Source organism: Sander lucioperca, chromosome 14, assembly GCF_008315115.2.
Source record: "Sander lucioperca isolate FBNREF2018 chromosome 14, SLUC_FBN_1.2, whole genome shotgun sequence".
Lineage (NCBI taxonomy): Eukaryota > Metazoa > Chordata > Actinopteri > Perciformes > Percidae > Sander > Sander lucioperca.
In genome coordinates, this window is record NC_050186.1 from 19,871,843 (window position 1) to 19,897,322 (window position 25,480).

The window sequence follows — 25,480 nt, forward strand, 5'->3', positions numbered from 1 at the left end:
TAAATTTGTGGTGACTTTGCATGTTCGTATTTTCTCCATTTTTGTGTTTTCACATAGTTTATGACAAATGGAGCTTCAAAGGTTATATTTCTGATTTTAAAAAATTAAGATTTCACCAAACTTTATGTTGTACTGTACTGTAATGGCTGTAAAAGCTCAACATCATGGCTAAATCCAAAACTGGAAAAGTGCAAAATTAAGATTGTTTTGTCAATTTTGAGGATCAAACGAATAAACTGTCATGCTTAACATTCAAGCTAACATGAGCAAAAGTCTTAAAAGTGCTCAAAGTAGAGCACTGCAGGGTTGATGTTATTTGTAGGCCAACCTGGAAGTTGGCATCGCCATGGTTCCATCGACAAACATCCAAATGGGATTTGAATTTTGTTTTGGGATAATTGCTGAAAAAAAGCTGTTTGGCAAACAAATGTTTATAATATTTATACGTTTTGTTCAGCAAGATAATCTTCACAAATGAACACCACTTTTAAGAGTTTTGAAGCGTAAATGCAATCGGCAGAAGTAGAAAGCTAACGTTAGGCTAACAAACTACACCACGGTCGCATGACTTCAATGTCACCAACACTAAGCTTCCAACTGATTTTGCGTGTGCAGCAGGATAACGTTTGATAACTTTTGTAGTCTCATTCAGACACTTGATAGCAACTGTCTTTTTTAAAGCTTTAGAATTCATGAGTGGGGTATTTACTAGTCTCACTTTGCCAGACCCTCCTCCAAAGCTCGCTGAAGGAGAGTCTGGCTACTCCACATAGCATTTGGGAATGGGAGGAAAACGTGCTCTGGTGCATTGGCATTTCTTTAAACCAATCAGAATCGTCATGAGCGGTGCTAAACTCCGCACAGAGCCGTGAGAGAAAACTCAGATTGGACAGATAGTCTAGCTAGCTGTCTGAATTTACCCTGCAGAGATCTGAGGAGCAGTTAACCATAGTCCTCATTAATCCACCGAATTTAAAATTCCAACACAAAGAAAGCATAGGAAATGTAAAATACATGCATCTGGCGGAATTTCCTGCAGCACCAGAGCAAACCCAGAAGTGGAACGGGTAGGATATAGACTAGGTATTTACTGACATATTTTATACCGTAGAACACAATGTGAAAATCTCTTAAACCTGTGTCAGAATGTGCTTTAGGCAGCTTTTCATTTTTATCCCAACTTAGCATGTTTTGGTTAATTGCCCAGTTTGAGTTCAAACTGTGTGTGTATTTTGCATTTGGTATTATTGGTAGACGTGGTGCATGTTTTAACAGTTAACAATTATTTGCATGGTTTTGTGGATTTGCTGTGTAACCAAAACCCATTGACTTAGAGACAAGGGAACCGGAAGTGCAAAAATGTTAGCTCATTTCCGGGTTCGGTTTCGGTTTCGGTACTGTTTCCAAGGTAAGGAATGCCCAGCTCAATGTTTATTTCTTTGTGAGAGTACTTTCTGTCATTGTCAGTCTTATATGCATGATTTCAAATATCATTGAGTGTTTGGCTGTGTGTAACTTTAGATTTAATTTGCCAGCGTACCACATTTCAACACTACAAGGAGTCCTGGATGTGTTGTTTCATCCGCAGTGGCTGCAGCAGTCAGCAAACAAAGCACAATCTGTTGCAGGGTAAGTTGTGTTAGAAAACACCCATGCAGCATCAGAATATTAAAATTTTAGAACAGATGACTTGTTGTTATAGCTGTTTTTTATTTCAAGTCAGAAAGTAGCTTTTTAGAATTAAAAAAACAAAACCGTGTGGCAACAGATGAATCACATCGCAGAACATATGACAAACAAAAGCCTTTCAAGATCCTTTCAGAGGTGGAAGTACAGCTGCATCATTTCAGAATTTAGTTTATGTCCCACTATCCTACTGCTTTTATAATGCAGCACAAGTATCCAGATGAGCATTATAACAAGAGAAATTTAAACTAAAATAAACTGATTCAAGTTTTGACGCTGCGTTAGTGTTGTAGCAAAACAGTCAGGGGTATATTGGACTCCAAATACAATCAGGAAATATGTTATCCCCAAAATACTAATTTTAAATAAATGCCTTTGGCATCATTTCTATATAAAACATTATATAAGAAGACTGTGGAATCCAGCAGACCAATCTTCTATTTTCAGTTTTTTGCTAAAACAAGATTAGAGAGTAAAGGAGACAGAGGAGAGATGATTTCTGGGTGGATTTCCCAGTCGACAGACTCCATGTTTCTTCAGATGCAGCACGAATCAGCGGTATGATGTGAGACACATAATACTTAACCTGCTTTCCATTTATGGACCCACAGAGATTGAGGAACAATTAAGCTATGAATCAAATAAATATGGCATGCTTTGCAAAATGGCCAGGATGATTTATTGAATTTCAAACAACTATGATCTTTTTATGATTATATGACTATGATTATTTTTTTCAAAAGCCATTTATTAGCAGCATGGTTGTTGGGTAAGCAAAGTCAGCTGCTTTTGTCCAGGCTGAAATATCTCAACAACTATTAGATTGCCATGAAAATTGGATCATACATTCATTGTCCCCAGAAGATGAATCCTGCTGACCTTGGTGATCCCCTGTATTTTCCTTTGACTCCAGCAGGTTAAAGTTTTCACTTATCCAGTGAAATATCTCAACATCTACTAGATCCATTGGCACAAAATATTGTACAGACATTCAGGTTTCTCAGATGATAAATCCTAATGACTTTGAGATTTTGTGGTTTTATTTTTAGTGAAATATCTATAACACTATTGGATAAACTGACATGAAATTCAGTGCAGGCATTAATGTTCCCTTTCTGGATAAATTGTTATAACTTTGATCATCCCATGACTTAATTTAGCGTTGACATCATCAGGTCAACATGTCAATTTGTCCATTATTTGTTTTATGACCAAATACCTGCACAAATTTTGCTATTCCCATCATCCTCAGCTGTACTTTGTGTTAAGTGCTAAGTAGCAAATGTTAGCATGGTAATATGCTAAAATCACATGGGGAACATGGTAAACATTATGCTTGCTTAACATCAGCATGTTAGTATTGTTATGTTAGTATGTTAGCATGCTGATGTTAGCGTCAGCCTAGTGCCTCAAAAGTCTAATGTACAGCCACTTTAGAGCCCCTTAATCTGGTTTAGTTTTAACTTGTTTTTTCATGTTATCTACGATGGCCGACAGGAGCAAACGCACCGCAACTCAAAAAACACAAGCAAATTAAGAATAAATCTTCATTAATTTGACAACACATGCACAGCATTTAGCAAACACGCTGCAAATACACAAACTCGGGGGAGCGGTATAGCTTGATTTGTGACCCCACAGAGAGAGCAGATGAGAGGTTTGTTTAGGAAACGAGAAGAAAAGTATTTACAGTATTATAAATAAGCAACAGGCTACCGTGTAGAGACTGACTTCAAGAGATCGCTAGTTAACACTAGTTAAAAGCCCATATGTTACTGAAAAGTAGAACACAAATCTAGTTAAAAAAAAAAGGAGGTCCTGTTTACAATACTCTCGCAGGTGAAAATGACAAAATATTTTATCAGATGTGCTTTTCTTAAAAAAGTGATGTGTGTGTGTGTGTGTGTGTGTGTGTGTGTGTGTGTGTGTGTGTGTGTGTGTGTGTCCACAACGCTCGTCTAAACGCGGAATAGAAAGTGAGAACGACATGCCACTTTTGCGTTTTCTCTTCAGATTGTTTCCGTCTAAACATAGCCTAAGAAAACTAAATATCCACTCTGACATAGCCTCGCCTTCTGTTGTGTAAACTGGATGCAGTGTTTTTCTATTGAATCTGTTTTGGGGGTTTGTGTGCTTTTCATTTTGCATCGTTTCTGTATTTGCAGCGCATTTGTGTAGCCTATTTGGTTGTGTTTTGCGTGTTTGCTAAATGCTGCGCATGTGTTGTCAAATTAATGAAGTATTCTTAATTTGTGTTTTGTCTATTTGCATGAGTTTTCTTAAGTGTTTGCCCCTGTCGGCCACCGCAGTTAACACCCCAAAAAGGAAATCACATTTTCTTGTAGTCTCCCAACAGGAAAGAATATAACCAAAAAATGTAACATCAAATCCGCGTCTTGTTAATTTGAGCATTTTTGTCAGCCTGAAAACACAACACAAATGTTTATTTCAAATAAGGTTTGACAGAAAAATGTTTATTTTAAAGACTATGGAACTATATAAGGTTATACATTTGGAGCACATCTAAATAAATCAATATTCTGAGGATTCATGGCATGCTTTGGAGAATTACTGGATTACTGACTGGTTACAGATTGACTGAATTGAATGGAAAACAACTATGTCCTTTTGATGAATCATGAGCCTCAAATAGAGAGCATCCAGCAAAAATTAGACACGATTTACAGAAAATCTAAATCCTCGTCAATGGAGAAAGTCAAGGCCTTTATTTGAACTCATCCGCTGAGGAATCCTGAATACAAAAGTGGGTGAAAATTTTATCTGAACATGAGCGGCCATATCATTGAAGTCTATGGAGGCTACATAGCTGCATAGTTTCCTGTATAAACACAGTAAAATGTGGATAGATTCAGAGGGAGACATGTTTGTCCACTCTGCCTCGTACACAGTGCTCTGTCTGTTTGTCCTGCAGGGCCGAGCCTCAGCGCAGCACCCACGGGCCTGACAGAGGTAGGATACGGGAATGCAGAGAGTGGGCTGATCACACTGCTTCTGCCCTCGTGTCCAGAAGAGTCTTGGATTTGTTCCTGGGGCTGGAAGTTTGAGGCTGAGCGCAGGGGAAACAATAGCAACCATTGCAAGAGAGCTGTGGGACACAAACATGGGAGATATCCTTGAACCCCGGCAGGAATGTCAATCTAGACCAAAGACGCCCACTCAGAGAGGCAGCTGAATATCTATCTGCTTCTGGAGAGAAGGATAAAGAAAGCCTTCCTCTGTCCTATCACATATGCAGCAACTGAACGTTTTGGCTTTAACAGTAATTAGTTAAAACATTTTGACTTCTGAAACCTCTGTAAGAATAAGTTTGATGCTATCAAAAGCAGTGAAACCATTTGTGAGTGTTAAATGCGTCAAATGTGTTCTTCAGCAGTCTGACCCTGAAAGCTGCTGTTACACAACAGAGGATTTGTTTTTTTTCATTCGCTGACGTTTTTATGAAAGCTATAAAGCCTTGACGTCTGCAGATATCAGACTGTATTTACATAAGTTCATTGTTGAAGTATCAAAGAGCTTTGTTCTGCTTATTTTTTCTCAAATCCAGCAGGGATGATAACCGCTCAAGGTAAAATTAGGAATACGTGATTCTATCTGTAATCAGGGGCCAATAATTGGCTTTGAGAGTGAAAAGCCTTTGTGTTGTTGTGTGTCTTTGTCACCCTGGATGACCTCTTCATGTCTTCATGCTGCAGTCCCTGCCGCCTATAACGTAGATGACAACATAGCTATGATCCTCAGCAACTGATGTAACCATTCAGCGGACGCTCAGGCCAAGGAAAGTCTCACACACACTTTCTCCTTTTGATGAAACATGTGATTGTGTCTAACTTTACATTTTGTATTCGATAAATAACTAACCATGGCCTTAAAAGCCAACAAAACTTGGCATGCTGCTGATTTTCTGACTCATTTTGCGTTGCATTGTCTCCTTTAAATTCCCATTGTTTGAACTAATAGGATCAGCCGTAAGATGTGAATGGTTTATTTTCCCACAGTGCGTCCTCACAGTGTTCCTTTTGGCCGGTAAACAACTCAATGCAAATGTCTTGGTGGTCGAAAGCCAACGATTTCATCAACATTTGGCAGGATCTTTCGCCAGGGATCAAGCATAATGCTATCATTTGTTTAGCATCTCAACAATATCATGCTCTCTTGTTTCAAACTGAGGCCCAGAGGATATTTTTGAGCCACTGCTTCTGTAAATAAAGGATTGATGCAAACAGGAGACTTTTTCAGATTTTACAGAAAATGTCAGAAAAGAAGAGAAGCTACACACTGATGATCTTCAATCATTTTGCTTCTTTTTGGTAGCTTTTTTTCCATTTCTATCTTTGCATTCACCTTCAGGAGTTTCACTACACCATTAGATATGTGAAAGAAAAGCATGACACCCTACAAATGGATGTGATTTCAGCCATTTTCGGGTAATATGGGTATCATAGTCTGTTATCTTTGGCAGACATCAGAGAATGATCACAACTTTCTGTATGATATATCATTTTGACATACAGTAGATGGCCTTAATATACTTTTAGCTTTTCACTTTATTTATCCATAACATGTTAAAACTAAATAATTATCTGATTACATGACCATAATTCTTTAAACAATTTTATAGCAATAAGAGTATCATGTGCAGGAAACTATTCATATAAAAATGTGTGTAATTGACTAATGAAATATGTATTTTTTTTAAGTTTACAGTCATGTCCTTCTCTTTCTTTCTCTTTACTCATTATTCTGCCTCACATCTGTTGGTTATGTTAAGGTGGACACAGACTTTTCCATTGAAAGGCACTATATAAATAAAGTTCATTCATTCATTCATTTAGAACAAATGACTTCAGATGCCATGTTTGACAATAGCATGTTCCCAGCACAAACCAATATTTCACTTCAATACTTAATGAACCGCCATGTTGCATGTACAGAATATGGAAGTGGCTGTGTGCGACTGAGTAAACAACTTTAATCTGCATTTGCTTCAGTGGAAGAGCTCAGAGGCCGGGGTGGGCTTCAGCTCCCTGTGTGAGTGTGTGAGTGTGTGGTGACACTGAGCACACATGTTCAACACATTTATTTGCAGCAAATAAAGGTTTTAAAATAAATGTCCTCTGGCTCCAGACACCATCTGATAACAGACCTGTTTGTCTTTGCACTTGAGACAGATGAATCACATTGTAAAGACATGAGTGTAGGGGCAAACCTCCCTCACTCCCTCTACTGCTGGTGTGAGGAACTGCGATGTGCATGAACGTGCACCAGGTTGACAAAATATAAACACTTGATTATTTATTAAGCTTCAACAGCCTGCAATGAACAGTTATTTCATTCCACTGAGACTGTGTTAGAAAAGTGTGAATTTAATGGTAATCAACACCTTTCTGAACACACACACACACACACACACACACACACACACACACACACACACACACACACACACACACACACACACACACACACACACACACACACACACATTGTGAGAATACATTTCAGAAATAAATTGAATGCATTCATTGCAGAATTTGTGAAAAATACCCAGTAAATTAAAAGAAAGAAATGTTTTTGCAGAATAACATTTTCAGTTTTCAGACACTGAAGATTGATGCCAGCTTGATCAGAAAGACTAACACACTTAAAGTGACATTATCATCCTCATTTTTATCTCCCAGACTCACAAACAACCACTACAATCTAAAGACATACTGTTTTTACATCTGACCAAAACAAAACAGAAGAGAACAGAACACTGGACTAAATCACCCAAATGGCAATCTGCAGCTCCCAGCTATATAGCAAGCAAGGTGAGTCCATTTCAAATAATTGGGTTAAATGGATGAGCTGTGGCTGTGGTCTCCTCTCATGCCTCAGTGTCATGGTAACAACAGGTCTGAGCTAAAGGGCTAACTACCTGAGAGGAAGAGCAGCAGGGTCCAAAGCAGCTTATCTTCTTAAGTCTCTAACAAGGTTGGTAAAGAACATCACATAGAGGTGGGAGGAAGATGATGCAGTGACACTGCTTTTGTGGTATGATATCATGAGATTACTGTGTACAGTGTATTAAGACTTCATTAGTTTGCTTCTTTGTGACTTCTTTTCTTCACTTCTTCATTTGTCAATCGCAATTAGACTCTCGATTAGCAGAAAGAAAAACTTGAGCGATACAATTACAATTGGGACAAACCGAATGACAATGTTAACAAAAAGTAGCGTGGCTAAAAAATGGGACTCATGGGCGATAAATACTGTTGGATGTTTAAAATGTAGCAGGTGTTTTCCTTTATTTGATTTGGGAATGTTTATTAGTTTCTTCTCTTTGGAAAACAGTAATCAAAAGTTTTGGAAAATGGTTGCATTAACAGCTGCCAGAATCTCCCCAGCTGCGTTTATTAGGAGATTAGTCTGGAGCACGGGCATGGATGGACTACTGAATGGGCCTACCGGGAACCGGCCCAAAGTGTCAGGGCTCCCCCTGGCCTTCACCTGCAAAATGTCACTCGAAAAGACACATACAGTACCGACCACAAAGAGATGCAAAGTGAACACAAAGAAACAGAAAGACCACAAAGAGACGTAAAGCAACTGCAAAGAAATACAAAACGACTATAAAGAGACACAAAACCACAGAAAGATGTGTAACAACTACAAACAGATGCAAAATAACAAAATGGCAAAAGCATCACAAGTCTGTGTCTTGCTCTAATGTAGAAAAGATGGTGGGGCCCTTTGCATGTCTGTGCCCATAGTCTCTTAATCCATCCATAACCATGGAGTATACCTAAAGAATAATTTGGACTGGCATTAGCAGGCTTTATTAACGCTTCAATGATGAGGGTCCACCATTGGAAGAGTCAGACAAGGCCTGATTTGAAAAATGCATTTAATTTCTAATCGCAAGGACTGTGCACAGATGTGTTCTGTTTGTTCTGTTATCGGTTCTTCACTGATTTACTGTAAGATTTTTGTCTTCTGTTGCATTATGTCATTATGTACTGTATTGGAAAAGTTAATAAAACACACTTGATAAAGAAAATAAAAGAATGTACAAACGTATAACATTCAGTAAATATTAGGTATAATAGGTTGAAAAGACTTTTGGAACACAAAAAATAATTCATTCTTCAGACATTCTTAGACAGTAAAACTTGTATATTAAAAGGCTTTCTTTAGTCTGGTTTTGACTGCGTAGGATCTTCACAAGCGCAGAAATAATAAACGGGTGGTGATGGTGCAGTGGATATGACACATGCTTTTGGTGTGGGAGACCTGGGTTAGATTCCCACTGCGATACCTCAACCAAAGTGTCCCTGAGCAAGACACATAACCCTTAGTTGCTCCAGAGACATGCAACCTCTGACATATATAGCAATTGTAAGTTGCTTTGGATAAAAGCGTCAGCTAAATGACAAGTAATGTAAAACCAGATTTATGATACAGGGGACTCTATACAATGCACCAGAAATAAATGTTATTCCCTCACATAAGACCAAGGAGTCCGGGAAGAACTTTTTGTTTTCGGTTATTCGTTTTTTTTTCCTCTTTAAGAGCACCTTCACTACACAAATCTGCAGAGAGGAGGGATGTCATTCTTAAACGGACAGATGAGCTGACACTGGTTTAGGGTTATGAGCTGATGACGGATGAGCTGATGAGTGCTGAATTATTTCAGCACCATGGACAGTGCCAATAATTAAAAACAGGACAATTTACTCCATCTATGTTATTAACAGCTGTGTCACAATTCTGCAGGAATAATTGATATATTTCTTGGAAAATTGGATGCTGTCTTAAAGTTTCAGTGGGCCTTTCTTCTACCCAGCAGAAAGATGGATAACATCTCGGTCGATAGAGTAAAGAGTCACCATGGAAACGTCAGGCTGCTTCAGGACATGAACCAATTACAAAGCAGCTGCCCTGCTCCCCAAAGTATAATAAGCCTGTGATATAATGACTGCTATTAGTTTTCTGAAAGACTAAGATCCAAACCATCACCACCATCTTCATCAGTATCATTACCATCCTCATCTTCATAAGAGTATAGTGTCTGTGTTGAATTTACCTGATTAACACCAGCAAATTAAGCAGGCGCATAATCGATAACAGCTTCAAATGTGTACAATCGTCTGAGGACAAGTGGACCCCAAGATAACATCAGCCTCTGCTCTCAGGTTACATAGCATGTGCATCATCTCTGTCGTCATTTCCAGATGGTTATCCCTGGGGCAGATCTCTCAGCATTGGTCCGCCTGAGACTCAAATGCTTGCATAATGATCATACAGCTGTTCCCAGACCTGATCAGAGCAGATCAATAACACAGGCTGAAGGCTGGGGACGATCGATGGAAATGAGAAAAATGAGAAAGTATTTCCTGGCTGAGTCTGTGCACGTTCACTTATATGTTTAATATTTGACTCTTGAGAAGAAGCCGTTTTAGAAGGATTAAATCAAAATGTTCCTTACAAGAAGATTCTTAATGCTAGGATCGGGTTCGGTCGGGTTCAGTAGGGTTCAGCCGGGTATAATGTCCAGCTATTCTCAACACCCCCCACAAGGCATCGTTTTGTGATTAATTACATGCCACTTTGCAACACAGTAATACAGCAGAGATCTCATTTATTGATACATATGAATACCGATCCAGCTTAATGTTACTACAATGTGCTGGTTGAGAAGTAGCTCATGTTAAATATTTCAGGAAAATGAACCGGCAAATCCACTAATTTAATTTTGTACTTCCATAAGTTTGGGGGACTTCTGAGATACAGATTTTAGCAATGCTAGTGGCATGGCTCTAGGGATGGTAATGTTGGTCTGTTGGTCAAGCGGTCTGAAATATCTCAACAACTTTTGGATGGATCATGAAATTTGTATTAGCATTCGACGTCTTGTTACAGAACAACTCTGTGCAACAGAGGCCACGATATCCTGACTTTTAAGTCCTAGAATTGGTAAAGCTCCAACAATGCTGGATCCTACACATCCCTTCCCTTAATGAAATTGGTTGTGCAAAACCAATACTGCAATGTTCTGATAATCCAGATCAAACTGGAATAGTATATTTGAAATAAATATTTATACATAGATAAGCATTTATACATGTATTAATATGTATGTGTACTGAGTAAATCTTTTATAATGAATCAGTGAACAGTTGATGAATTACTGATGCAGACAGTGAGACCTGATAAAGTTGTGCTCTAAGACCAGCAGAATAAATATTAGTATCTTTCTCAGAAAATGTCCAAATCCATTCATTATATTAGACTGAAGTGCACTCTTTAATGAAACAAAACAAAAACGAAAGGCTTCTTTAATGTTGGCAGACACATTCATTGTACAGTTCATCATAATTAATTATACAATGCCACACTTTTGATATCTTGTGTTTTCTTAGTGCAAAATAATTATGAATATTGTGAATTTGTTTGAAATAAGTCTGTACCTTTTAAACAAGGAAGAGGAATAGATAGGCACAGCTGGGGGGATGGGAATGGGGGTGGACTATCTCACAGGCACATGTATGTGGCTATCTTATATGCATGTAATAATTGTGAAATATATAATGAGTTTGTATTTCTACAAATATTGCAAAACAATTACCTATTATAAATACATATTTACCTTATATGAATCTCTGATACATCATGTTTGGTAACACATTTGTCAACATGTGTTTATTAACTTGTTTTCATAAAGTAAGACTGAATGCTTGGTGAACTATGTTGTTAATGGTTTAAACAGTGTATAAGAGGATTTCTGTTTATTCCCATTCCACTGGCTGCAGGTCACTGGAAACAGTGGAAAGGTATTGGTTGGCTGTGTTGCGCACAACACGGTGACGTTGCTTAGGAGCAGCCTGCAAACGCATGAGCTCCATCCAACCTTTATTCAAGAGAAAATCCAATCCGAGCTTCACGTGGAAGATATGCATGCTTTATATCAACATGTAACTTTTCTTGAATAGTGGAAAAAGATGGAGCTACAGTTGGAAAACCAAAGCCAGCATTTCAACAGCAACACCGTGAGGCTGCCAGGTAAACCTGTACTGGGGATGGGTGTAGATAACTTTATTTCTCTTCTGATATTTGGACTTATTTTCATCCTCGGAGTGCTCGGGAACACCATGGTGATCACGGTGCTGGCACGCAGTAAACCGGGACAACCGAGGAGCACAACCAACATCTTCATCCTCAACCTGAGCGTGGCGGACCTGTCCTACCTCCTCTTCTGCGTCCCCTTCCAGTCCACCATCTATATGCTGCCCACATGGGTGCTGGGAGCATTCATCTGCAAGTTCATCCACTATTTCTTCACCGTGTCCATGCTGGTCAGTATTTTCACTCTGTCGGCGATGTCCGTGGACCGTTACGTGGCCATCGTCCACGCCAGGAAATCCTCATCGATCCGGGTGGGGAGGCACGCCATGTTCGGAGTGGTGATGATCTGGATCCTGTCTCTGGCCATGGCAGCTCCCGTTGCGCACTACCAGGGCATCGTGGTGAGGGAGGACAACAACACCTTCTGCTGGGAGGTTTGGCCGGATCACCAGAGGAAAGTCTACGTGATGTGCACTTTTGTTTTTGGATACCTACTGCCTCTCACTTTGATATCTGTCTGTTATGCAAAGGTGGGTGAGCATGAATCAGAGTGAACGAATGCGCATAAATCTACAGTGTTAATGATACATATTTGACAGTTCACACCAAATTTAGATACCTGCAAAGTTAAACATGATGTGAAATTGTGGCTTTAATTCCCATAAAGTCATTTCTAGTGTAAAAATGTTGACTTTTCAGCCACAGTTGTTTGAAATTGACAAATGATCACTGAAACATTATCTGTCTAAGCAGCTGACATACATCTGGATGCATGTGTAATGATATGCAAAAGTGTATTAACTCTGGTAGCTGGTGCTGCATTGATTAATTATGTTATAGAACATATTTAAGATATTTTTAAAATAGAAAAAACAACATATTTACAGCCTTTATCTTTTATCACACTTTTATTATTGCAGGTTTTAAACCATCTGCACAAAAAGTTGAAGAATGTGTCCAAAAAATCAGAGCTCTCCAAAAAGAAGGTTGGTGGGAGCTTATTTCTGTCTCTATATGTTCAACATGTTATACAATAATGGGCCAATGGTATAATGGGGAAATGCTTCCCTGATTTCTTCTTGTATGACTGATAGTTCAATGATGGATCAGGTCTGTGCTGTAGTGATGCTTGAAAAGCAAGTGTGCACAATTCTCATTGAAAAGAATGACTGCACACTGTAGACTTGCATATAGAGCTGAAATGATTAATTGATTAGCTTGATCGTAAAAATGCAACTATTTCGATAATCAATCATCGTTTCATTTTTCAATCAAAAATGCCATACATCTACTGGTTCCGGCTTCTCAAATGTGAGGATTTGCTACTTTTCTTTCTCATATATATGATAGTAAATGAAATATTGGAAATATCTTTAGGTTTTGGACAGCTGGTCGGACAAAATGTGACATTTGAAGACGTTATTTGATTCTGAGAAACTGGGATGGGCAGTTGTTACTTCTTTCTGCCATTTCATAGACTAAATGATAATTGAGAAAATAATTGGCAGATTAATAATGAAAGAAAATGTTACTTGCAGCACTACTTGCACACATTATGCACTACATCGCTGAAAATATAAGTGAAGAGGCCTTGTGGGGAAGTGACCTTGTGTGAAAAGTCTAGTTGGTAATGGAATTCACTCAGTAGAAATATGTGTTTTGTCATCTTGTATTTGAGTATCTGGACTATCCATAAAATACCTGTCTATTATTATTTTACTTTACCTTATGTTTCTCATCGTTATCTCGTGTTACTCCTCCTGCACAGACGGTCTAGTTACCGTGTACATTTGATAACAATTACCAAGCATTATCTCTGCAGACTGCCCAGACAGTCCTGGTGGTGGTCGTGGTCTTCTGCCTGTCTTGGTTGCCTCACCACATCGTTCACCTGTGGGTGGAGTTTGGCTCTTTCCCCCTGAACCAGGCCTCCTTCCTGTTCAGGATGGTGGCTCACTGCTTGGCCTACAGCAACTCCTCCGTCAACCCCATAATCTACGCTTTCCTGTCAGAGAACTTCAGGAACTCCTACAAGCAGGTTTTCTGGTGCCGGCTGCCCAGCAAGTGTCCCGTGAAAAACACCAGGGAGCTCCGCAGCCGGATGGAGACGGCACCGTCCACTAACATCAGTGTGACTTACAAAGGTCATGACTCTCAGATCAGCAAAATGCTCTGATGTCGCTGCTGGTGTTGAGAGCATCTTCTGTTTTCTGTATAAAGATCCTGGATTTTTAAATCCAATACATATTGATATTTGAGATGGAAAAAACCCACATTACTGATATATATTTCTTTTTAACATAATGTAAACAGCTGTGCTTGAATTGGGCTGAATCACTGGCAGGGAGCTCTATCAAACTCAGTAACATTACTCATTAGTGTCACCACATTTTAAACACATACACATACACATTTTATAAATAAGGTACTCCTGATGTAGTTATTGTAAGTGTCTGGGAAGTTGATCTCATTGGAAATTCCTTAATGGTTTTCAGTAGTCTTTTGTCCTATTTCTCTCTAATATATCTTCCACAGTCAAACATGCAGATGCATACTTAAAACCTACTGTACATGTTGGATTTTCCCTATTCTGCTAATGGGAACCTCTGATTTAGTGTCTGTACTCTTAAACTTAACGTCACTGTAAAATGTTTTCACATTTTTGGCTTTTATTATAAGCAAATAAATGCATTCAAGTTAGCCCACATAAACAAGTGTACACTATTTTTTGTTGTGAGTGAATGATTTATACAAATAGATTAATAAATAATAATAATAATAATAATAATAATAATACAAACAAATCAATTATTTACTCATATTCAAAACAAAAATGCTCATACTGTACATGCATTAGCACAACTCTAATCCGTGACATGCTACAGTTTGTTTGGATTTAATCAGTTTTACCAGATCTGGTTTACCTGGCTCTCTGATCTGTACAGATTACAGTTTCCTGTTTATCCCCAAGGCTGAATTTGATTAAAATGACTTTTGCAAACAGGTAATGCTGCATGTTCCTCTCTACCCCCTGCAGCCATTATCCATACAGTATGTTAAAGCAGCCTAGCCTTTCATACTGAGAGAGAGAGTCTACAGAGAGAAAAGGGATTTGCATTTGAAAAACAGGGTTTTATGCAAAGCATGAGCGGATTTCATGTATGGAAATGAGATTTACTATAAAGAAACAGTGCACACTTAGAGGTGTTTCTTAAATGCAGGTACACTATACATTGGTAGTCAGGTTGCTTAAAAATATGAGTTTTGATTTTAATATCCTGGGTTGCATAAGACACCCTGCTGTTACTCAAAGCCAAAACACTCAAAATGACTTGTAAAAACTGTTCTTACTGCAGAGACGCTGTCAGGTCTTTGGCAGCAGAAATATGACAGAATAATATCTTTTTTGGATTTTGGATGTGTGTTGTTTTCTTGTTTTTGTGTGTTTTCTTTTCAATACGTCTAAATAAAGATATTAAACGTCTGACAAAACTTGAGTTTTAACATTATACAGAACATTATTGATGATGTTTGTGTTTTTTTCTGGTTTCTCAGCTGCTTTACCTCCACTAACAGTTCCTGTTGAATAACTATCTTCTTTTATCTCATCTCAGGTCTTAAAAAACATGAAAATGAACAGTTATTATGCAGCCAATAACCTCATTTCAATATAAAATGAAATTCACCTTCTGCTCGCTCAGCTTCGATGCATACCTCTAGTACTCTGTAAGTGCAATCAGCACTATTGAAACATTCTTGGAGTACTTAATGGTGAGCATTAGGTAGCAATTAGCAAATGACACCTATTATTATTAACCAGGCCTTACATTTAATAATTTAATTTAATGTGATTGAAAAGGCAGATGTCGCAAATTCAAAATGTCCAGTGTTTTGCTGTCTAATCACCTGTCTGTCTGTACACCTGTCTGTCTGTTCACTTTTCTTTCTGTACACCTGTCTGTCTGTACACCTGTCTGTCTGCTCACCTCTCTGTCTGTTCATCTGTCTTTCTCTACACCTGTCTGTCTGTTCACTTCTCTGTCTGTACACCTGTCTGTCTGTTGACCTCTCTCTCTGTACACCTGTGTGTCTGTTCATCTGAGCTGCTGGTGTGGCAGAGCCTCATGAAGGTGGCACTCTGCACTCAGCTAACGCTCCGGAACAGATAGACTTACACTGAATGTCAGTTGTTCAGTTTCAGTTTCAGGGGATATTCGGGTGTGGTCGCACATGGACGGGGCTTGCAATGAGCACAACAAGGCAATCAAATTAAGGATCACGTCTATGGATTATAGTTTGCATTATTTAGCCTTTGTATAGTTAAAAAAAGCAAGTTTGCATCTACCTTAATCAATCACTGATTTAATGCACCATTCGGCCAGCAGGCTAAGTGACCGAAATCAAACACGCCCAAGATGCTGTAAACAGGTGCATGCCCGCCGGTAAAATGCTAATATGCTAACATAGGCATGGTGGAACTTTAACCTAGTGTGAGGATTGGACTGGTTATACTGGGACAGAGAGCATCAGTTGACTCGATTTTGCATTGAGAATTTAGGAGGAGAGAAGTTGAACCTGGAGCAGATTGAGGAACTATGCGGTGCACGAGAAAGAATGATGTTCAGACAGGTAAGTTCAACAACAAACTGTACAGATGACAGCGTCTGCAAGGTGTGTAAAAACCGTGCAGTTTTAACATGATTCTATGTGTGTGTGTGTGTGTGTGTGTGTGTGTGTGTGTGTGTGTGTGTGTGTGTGTTGGTGGCTTCAGCAGCTCTGCGTTGTTGCTCTGGTGATGTTTTATTCTGCTGTTGACTCTATAAGAAGTGTCAGGTTGTTTAGGCCTAATTAATACGGCACAATAATGCTTGTTGCATCCGCCGTGGATTCCAGCATCTTTATTTATTGATATTTTTTGTTTAGTTGTCTGAGTTTTGTCTCTTTTTCCTGGTTATTAATTTTAGTGAGGCTGCACTGAGGAAAATTTTCTAACTGATAATCAGTTGTGTGCATAGACATGGAACTTATTGTTGCATTGGACACCAGGGGTCTTTGGTGTACAGTATACTGATATGTAATTAGTGGTGGAAGAAGTATTCTGATCTAGTAGTAGTACTAATACCATACTGTAAAAATCAAAGTGCATCGAAGATGTTGCTTAAATAAAAGTATGTAAGTATCATCAGAAAAATGTACTTAAAGTATTAAAAGTAAATTTTAGAAACTGGATACGATCAAAACAGTTCTGTAAATAAACTAAGTGTTTGATCGACTAATCATTTCAGCAGGACTTGTAGGCCGCTACATTGTTGGGTATTTTAATTTATAATAAAACATCGTATTTTAAAAATACATTTGTTTTGTGTGCAAAAATCTAAAATTATAAAGTAACTAGTAACTAAAGCTGTCAGATTAATGTAGTGGAGTAAAAAGTACAATATTTCTCTCTGACATGTAGTGGAGTAGAAGTAGAAAGTGCCATGAAAAAATAGACTCAGGTAAAGTAAAAGTACCTACAATTTGTACTTAAGTACAGTACTTGAGTAAATGTACTTAGTTACATTCCACCACTGCAGGTAATGCAATATATAAGCACATTTCATTTTGACCGAGGCCTACTTTTATCGTAGTACATCTTTACACAAGTAGACTCCTTTCACTTGAGTAAAAAGTATTTATAGTAACACCTTTACTTGAGTATGATATCCCTTTTCCATTCCTACTGCTGCTGAGGTCTTTAAACCAAAGGTAAAGGACTGAATCTATATGTTTATCAGGATAATGGGAAGACACAAAGACATTGGATATTTGACTTTGCTCAAAAGTGGCAATAACCTCAGTTGACCAGCAGATGGCAGGCTTGTACAAGTATTTAGTCCTGAGTTTCTTTTCTTTTCTTTCTTATCTTTTCACATGTTTTTGGGGAATGTTTGTATGTTTCATGTATGTCTTTAAATCAGGTACCCTATAAAATATTGTGTGTATGTTTAAATAAACTCTTTGGAATTTAGTTTCTGGGGCTCTAAGCTTTTAATAAAACATAAATTGCAGCATGTTCTTCCAGAAATAATATCCCAGTTGCTTTGGCTTCTTGTGTGATTTTGGCGGATCGTGATTTTCCTGTCTGTGTCGCCTAACTCAACCTGGATTTCTCCCCCCTCTGGTGGGAAATTAATTTGTAGATCTTCTATGCTAATCAATACCACAGCCTGATAACCTCTCCCATTCCTCATTTCCCTCTGTGGCAGCTGAGGTCTCTATCCCTCCCCTGAGACTCTCAACCCGCCTATTCAAAGTGTCATAAATAATACGGGCTAATTAGATATGAATTGATTGTGTGTAGTTAGCGGCTGTTTTCATCCATCAATCTAAAAGCTGTTTAACAATAGATTACTACCCAATAATTCCCCATGGAGCCACAGTGAGTGTGCTATTCAGCCTTGTTTGGTACGTTGGAGGGGTGTCATAAATCTGCTGAATAATAAATATTACTGCAGTCCATTCTTTCAGTGCTGGAGGTGGTGTTATTAATACAGAGGAGATTATGAATCATCATTGGACTTCACTGCAGGGTTCTCGGAGTAACTTGTCATTGTTTGTGTGGCGTATTTTATGTTTTTGTGTGTCTTTTTGCTCCACTCCTCCAGCTATGATTTGTTTTAGATATTTGGATTTACGTCATTAAAGTTTAGGTGTGATATAAATGTCAGCATCGATATATGAGATTGTATTTCATTTAGCCTTTTCTTCATAATTTGTTCTACTGAAATTACAGCGGCACATGCACATTGATACAAGGAAGGTGAGTCAGAATAACCCAGTGGGTAAAGTGAGCATGAGCAATTGGTTTTTACTAGTTTAATTGGTAATGTATCTGGGAATATGCATCAATCAACAGACAAAAGGACTCTGTTGACTCTACTGCATTAGTTCTTAACCCTGAGGATCCTTGTGTCAAAATGTACTGGAAGACATTAGTTATATATCATTATTTCTGTGCTTGTATGTTTCTATTCCATTCTATTAAATTACTATATTCTTAATTCATAAATGTAATCATATTATGACACAATTAACCTAGGAGGAGCAGTAGGATATTGTAGCAAAAAACTCATTAAACAGAGGTTGAGAATATACAGCAGAGTTATCAGGGGCTAGACAGTTTTATGAGCCCTGGATTAATCTGGCCAGGCAATACAGTCTATGAGTTTATTGTACAGTATTTGTAGGCCTTAACTATCATGTTGGAATTGTATACCTCATTAGGGGATTTAGTGTCCGGTAAGTGATTATATTCTCATTTTGTGAGCTGAGACATTTCAGTGCTCATGCATAAAACTCAGAAAAAAACAAAAACATTTTTGCTAAGCTTTAAAAGTCAAGATGTGCAGCTCTATTGTCATGTACATAGAGATGAAGCTGCACTTGACATGGAGAAAAACCTTTTTCCAAGAGAACTGTAGCTACTGGATGCACACATTAATATACATTTTGACTTAGATATGATCATTATACTAGATGGAGTTTGATGTGAGTTGCATTACTGTACTTGATGATGGTTTCCCAGCAATATCTCCTCCCCTTTTATTACGTCTAATAGGATATGTATTTGCATTATTTAATTCCCTGATTGTTGTCTATATTGACGGTTCTTCAGTTTTTAGCCATCCTAGTAGTCTTGCATTGCCAGACCTATCTCCACAGCGCTGTGACAGCGCTGCAGTATGGACTGGCTACACCACCTATCTATTCTGGGATAGGGGAAAAAAAACACTCTGGCTGTTTGTATATCTTTAAACCAATCACAACCATCCTGGGCGGCGCTAAGCTGCTATTTCATTCCCAACAATCTACATCCGTTGAGTCAGACTACTAAGGGCCCTGACACACCAACCCGATTATCGGCCGTCGGACAGTCTGGCGAGGTCAGTGACTCGAGTCTGTTCGGTGTGTTCCGTGCTGTCGTCCGTCGGAGGAGCTGTCAGCCTTTATTTTGGCCGACCCGACATGCTCAGTCGGAGACAGGGCAGTCGGGACTCACCCGGAAATGGCGAACAGATGAGCTTCTCAAAATCTGACGAAAATCTTTTAAACTGACCTTTGTCGATCTGAAATGAAGACCGATGCATGGCTGCATGGCCTATTTCTCGCTTAAAATGTTTTCAGAAACACGTTTCAGTGAACTATTTTAGTACAATATGAGATCGTATTCTGAACAAGCCGCCATAACAGTCTGGCTGTGAATTTCCAGAGAAAAAAGACCCACGTGACGCGTTCATCCTATCAGCTGCCGGTTTAAATTTTCTGGGAAACAATACAGAGAAGCGCCGCCTGCTGTTATGGAGACGTATTACGTTTCGCGCAGAGCATACGCTCAAGTCTGCGTCTCCTCAGTGTCTTTTGAGGCATTTTTTTGGACCTCGGGGACCCGACTGATCAGTCCGACTCCCTTTTCTGCCGACGGTCGGCCGTCTGGTTGGTGTGTAACAGCTTTAAAATATCTCCACAACTGTTGGATGGATTGTCATGACATTTTTATTTGTCCTATACTTTGGTTTACGATCAAATACATCCCCATCAATATCAGCTGTACTTTGTGTTTAGTGCTGAGTAGCAAATGTTTGCATGCTAAACTAGGACAGTTAAATGGTAGAGATTTCCTGCTAAACATCAGCATGTTAGCATTGTGATTGTGAGCATGTTAGCATATTGGTGTTAGCCTCAGGGCGGCTAGCACGGCTGTGGACTCTTAAGGGCGTTTTATGGTTGTGCGTAGAATCGACGGCGTACCCCCGCAGACCCCTCTGCGTCTACGCCGGACCCTACGCCGCAGCCTGACGTGCACTTCTCAAAAACTTTAACTACACGTCACAGACACGCACGTTGCTCGGCTGTGGCTTGGTAGCGTTGCATTTCCCCAAGGGGGTAAGCGAGCGTCTGGCAAGCGTAGCTCCTATGGCGGCATTTTGATGCTAACAAGCACTCACCCGCCGTTAGCATTCCATTGACTGCCATTCATTTTGGCGCCACTTTGACAGCGAATAACTTTACATCTGAAGCGTTTAAAGACTCTATTTGTCCGTTGTTTATTTCTAAAGAAACACGACAATGTATAAAAGGCTCCATTACCTTGTATCTCACGTTATGGCCCCGTAGCAGACGTTTTTGTAAAAATAGGCTAACGATTGTGTCATAACCACGCGACTTACTGTCACATAGTAGAGGAATTACCGTATAGTACAGGAGAAGCTCGCAGGCAGTTTTGACTTACATTAGCTGTTTGAGTTTAATTACTAATGTTAACTAGCATTTTAGTTAGCAATAACTAGCCTGTGCCTATGTTATCTCCTTACATATACCTACGCTCTCCATCTCTGCAAGATTCGGAATGATTAAGATTTCTCTTGGCACAGCTACCAGAAGACTTACAACTTTCAGACATGTTGCTCACGTCACATCTACGTCTTCAAGCTCAGTTGGAGGCTGTGCAGTAACGCTCAGCCCTCACAGTGCTTCTAATATCCTTCACTAGTCTCCGTCCAGAGCACTCCCCACACACACACACACACATGCCGGCTCGACGCACACACCAGCGCACAAGTATAAACATCAGGCTACGTAGGCTACGGTGAAAGCTCTGCGTGGAGCCTCCGCAGAACTGTAAAACAGGCTTTAGTCTTGTTCAAACATTGATTGTTTCTTATTTAGTCATAAATATTTAATGTTACACAGGAATTCTTAGGATTTGAAGTTTTCATGGGCTTATGTGTAATATGACCAATATGCTACATTATACCTTATTATATACTGTACCTATCCATTATTTGGATTTCTGTATTGATTTTGTGGTGTGTTGGATCTAGGCCTGGGTATCGTTAAAAAATTAGGATACCAGTAACAATACCAGTACCATTAAAGTGATACCGGTACCAATAGACTACTTCATTTGGTACCTTTTTTCCTACTTCATTCAATACTCATCATGTGAATGGAAGCCTTCAGTTGCGTAAAATGCCTCCAGGGCTCGCTGCTGCGGTAGTGGGCCAATCAAACGCTTGTGGTGATTGGCTGCGAGCAGAACCAAATAGTCATTTTTATCTAGAACTGGGTACAAAAAGGATCGATTGCAGGTATAGTTTGACTGGAGAGATTTCGATACTACTCAGCACTGGGTTATTTTGATCGATAGCGATTGAGTACTGATACCCAAACCGTACTTATCTGCAGAGCTTTATACTGTATGTATTTAGAGCTTTTAACAATTGTGAACTGCATTTCCCATGTGTACTTGCATGAAAAAAACACAGGCGTGGTTTTTATTATAAACTTTGAGATCCCCTTTTGTCAAACATTTGCCCTGATGACGTGAAGTGACTGAAAGCTTCGTTATTAAAGTTTTCAGTGGGGTCCAGGTTGACGCCCAGACCCCATTTCCCCATGCATTTGTGTCTAATAGACTGATGTGACCAAAATCTTTGAATTTGGTCCAGTATTGAGCGAGATCGCAATGACGAGCTTGCGCGAACCGTGCTGCAATGTAACCTAATGGGGCAGTTGTGGAGACTTGCTTTTTGTCCAATAAAAGTGATTTTTGTTTTGCTACTGACAGACTGAGATTGTTACTAAAAGGGTCTGACAACATTATCGATCTCAGGACGTGACTTCTTGTCTGAAGACAGCGGTGTGGAGAGTGAAACGTGAGTCGAGAAAAAGGCATTCAGGGAGTCTGTTTCGGAGTAGGCTACATAAATTAAAGGCTCCTGTTATTTAAAAGTTTGTCAGTGCCATGGCTCAATATTTGAATGATTCCACAATGTGGATTGGACCTTTCTCCATATATTTCTAATTCTTAGTAGATATTTCTTTGAGTAAAAACTTCTGGTGAGAACACGGGCTTTCAGATAGAAATATCTTGGCCCATGTTGTGACAGAGGACCTGAGGTTTGATCTCTATCCACCTGCCTTGGACTCCTCAGTTTTCTGAGTATGCTGCGGCTCTCTGGGCTGACGACAACCACAGCAGGTCTGGCTGTCACCCTCTCTGATTAATGGCCCTGCTGAAACATGTCCAGCCACATTAGAGCCCCATGTATCTCCCAGAGTCCACACAGGCCTGGCTCTTTGTTCTGATGGGAAATGGTGTCAGCCGCTCACTGCTGCTCACCCAGAAACAGATAAAGATTTACTGTCATCAGAGGCCAGATTAAAGCGCACAAACGCAGACATTGATTTCTGAGAGGGAGAGAGAGGGAGGAGGAGAAAAAAAACGACACATTTTGGGTAGGAAACTCATTCCAGGGCCGGCGGAGATATGATCAGCTTATTTGGGAGGTGGATAATATGGAGCCCTTTCCTAGAATGAACTTTGAAAGAAGTAAATTGTAAATATTGATTTCTGAAATGAACTGTCAATCTCACTTGGTGAGATTATTCCTATCATCTTGTCGAGAGGGGGCCAATGAATTCAAAACGGTGGACAAAGGGGGGGGATGTGCTGGATTTCTGTTAGGGAGCTCTCAAAAGAGCTTTATTCGCTTAGTCGTGGTTGTTCAATTTCATCAGATAACAGCTGTAGATCTCATCGGCACTGAAAAATGAAATCAAGTGCGACTTCACGTCCAGATCGCTTCTCTTGTCCACACTGAGATCACCTGAGAGGAGCTGCTGTAGGAAGCCAGTCCACTTCATTACTGGTCTCCACGGGTGGGAACAAAGACCTCTTTCCTGTCTCTCCCAGAGGTCATGTCTGAGAGACCAGTTTGATGGGGTGCTGACAGCTTAAAGGGTTGGTTCACCCAAATCATATCAAACTTAACCTTATAATTGTATCATGCAAATTTGGTTGGTTTTTTTTGCCCAGGTATTACGATTTCTTTCTCCAATCCAATGAATTAGAGGTATATGGACTTTTTGTGGTGTTCAAAGCAGAGGAAATCAACAAAATTGTGAACTGAAAGAACCTGAAGAAATAGTCCCACACAATAGTCCTGTTGTTGTCCTCATTTAATTTTTAATGCTTATGAGAGAAGCCAAAGACCAATGTGGACAACAGTTAACAAACAAATTAAGTTAAAACTGACAGTGTGTTGTCTGGACGATCCAGAGGAACCGGGACTTTTGTTTTATGGAAAGAGACATTTCTGTTTAACTATATTCAAATGTACTTCATCAGTGCTTTAACTACCACAAATAATACTCCATCCACCTCCATTTTTTTGAGGTGAAGGCAAAAAACTTGACTTTCATTAGACTTAGACTTTCATTAAATCTATACTAAACACTCATTAATAATGAGCGTTTCTGCATTATCTGAACTTTTTATGACTGTGCCTTTTTTTTTTTTCGATAAATTTGAGCAATCTCTATGGAACTTCTTCTTCTTCTTTTCTTCGTCTTCTTTGTATTGTCCCTATCTTTTCTGTTATTGAAGTGTTCTGGCATTTAAAGTTATTTTGGTCATAATTATCCAACAATGAGTAGGAAGTTAAATGTAAACCTAACGTCTTTCTTGTTCTCATTTCTGTGCTTTTGCATGTAAACTTCCACTAGGTGGCAGGGCGCTTCTATGCAAATCATCTTCAATTTCCCTCTGCCATCTCTGTGTGCACTGACTGTTTGAAGAGATAAATCAGTGAGCATTTAGACAAACTCTGTGCATCCATTGCTGTTTGTTGTCTCTTCCTCTCTCTTCTTCTTCTTCTTCTTCTTCTTCTTCTTCTTCTTCTTCTTCTCTTCCTCGTCATCTCTGAGTTCACACAGCCCCCCTTCGACTTCACTGAGAGCCCTTTGAGTTTAAGTAAAACTAATGATGCTCGTTTTCTGCAGCACACCACAGCACTCACTGTTGACCATTTCCATCATTTATCAGTGTTTTGTTCAGGATGTGTGGACTGGGCTCAAAAGTTTGGGTTTTAGAGAAGCAAAGAAAGTAATGTAATTTAGTTTCGTACTACGTATACATACAGGTTAGATACTGGGATGTGGACTAATCACTCTGATCACTTTTCTTCATTAAACGTAATTGATTTAATGCATAGTGCCAGATTTTTTTTCTCCCCTCTGCCTCATTTTGACAAATGAGTGTCAGAGGCCAGAGGCTTTCAGCAGCTGTGTGTGTTCCTATCAAAACCAACCGTGAAATGCAAGGACAACGCCTGCAGCACTTAGTGTCCTTTAATTGCCATTTACATAGTAGGCTAATCATTATTTTTTTATGTCCCCTATTACCCACTATCACCACTGTGTGCTCCCTCTCTCTGTCTCTCTGGGCTAAAACAATAAGCTGTTTGTCAGAAGTGATGCTCTGATGGTCGGCTCACTGATGGAGGACGTGATTTTTGCCGGAAAGACAACAGACTATTTTAGAGTGACACACTGAGTCACAGCAGCGAGTGTTTGGATCAAAGCTCCATTTTTTACCTCAAAGAAGGTGAACAATTAATTTTCTTTGTAATGCATTTGGCAGTTTTATTAAAGTCATATAATTCCCCACAGAAGCACTTTCACACTCTCACTCATTTCCCCCTCTGATTTATTTTCCTACATTGGGGATATTTAAGTTGATTTTATTTTCATTTTAATAACATGTTATGTTGTCCCACTATTTCCTACAGGTTCTGTTGACTACCGCATAAACCCAGATAGGGCCTTAATAAACATTTATATTGAT

At 39.3% G+C, this 25,480-nt stretch overlaps 2 protein-coding genes across 2 annotated transcripts in view; both read left to right on the forward strand.

Annotated features, from left to right (window-relative positions):
* Positions 1-11,559: 11,559 nt before the first annotated feature.
* On the forward strand, positions 11,560-15,295 carry galr1a (galanin receptor 1a). Its single transcript, XM_031295734.2, has 3 exons — positions 11,560-12,341; positions 12,732-12,797; positions 13,634-15,295. Exons 1-3 carry the CDS (start codon positions 11,688-11,690, stop codon positions 13,985-13,987), a joined length of 1,074 nt encoding a protein of 357 aa, XP_031151594.1. The 5' UTR covers positions 11,560-11,687; the 3' UTR covers positions 13,988-15,295.
* A 1,041-nt stretch (positions 15,296-16,336) lies between these two features.
* The window catches only part of sall3b (spalt-like transcription factor 3b), a 50,941-nt gene continuing 41,797 nt past the window's right edge, over positions 16,337-25,480 (forward strand). Inside the window, exon 1 of the mRNA XM_035991214.1 lies at positions 16,337-16,440. Within this exon, the coding sequence (XP_035847107.1) occupies positions 16,407-16,440 (34 nt within the window). The 5' untranslated portion in view covers positions 16,337-16,406. The remainder of the gene's footprint in view (positions 16,441-25,480) is intronic.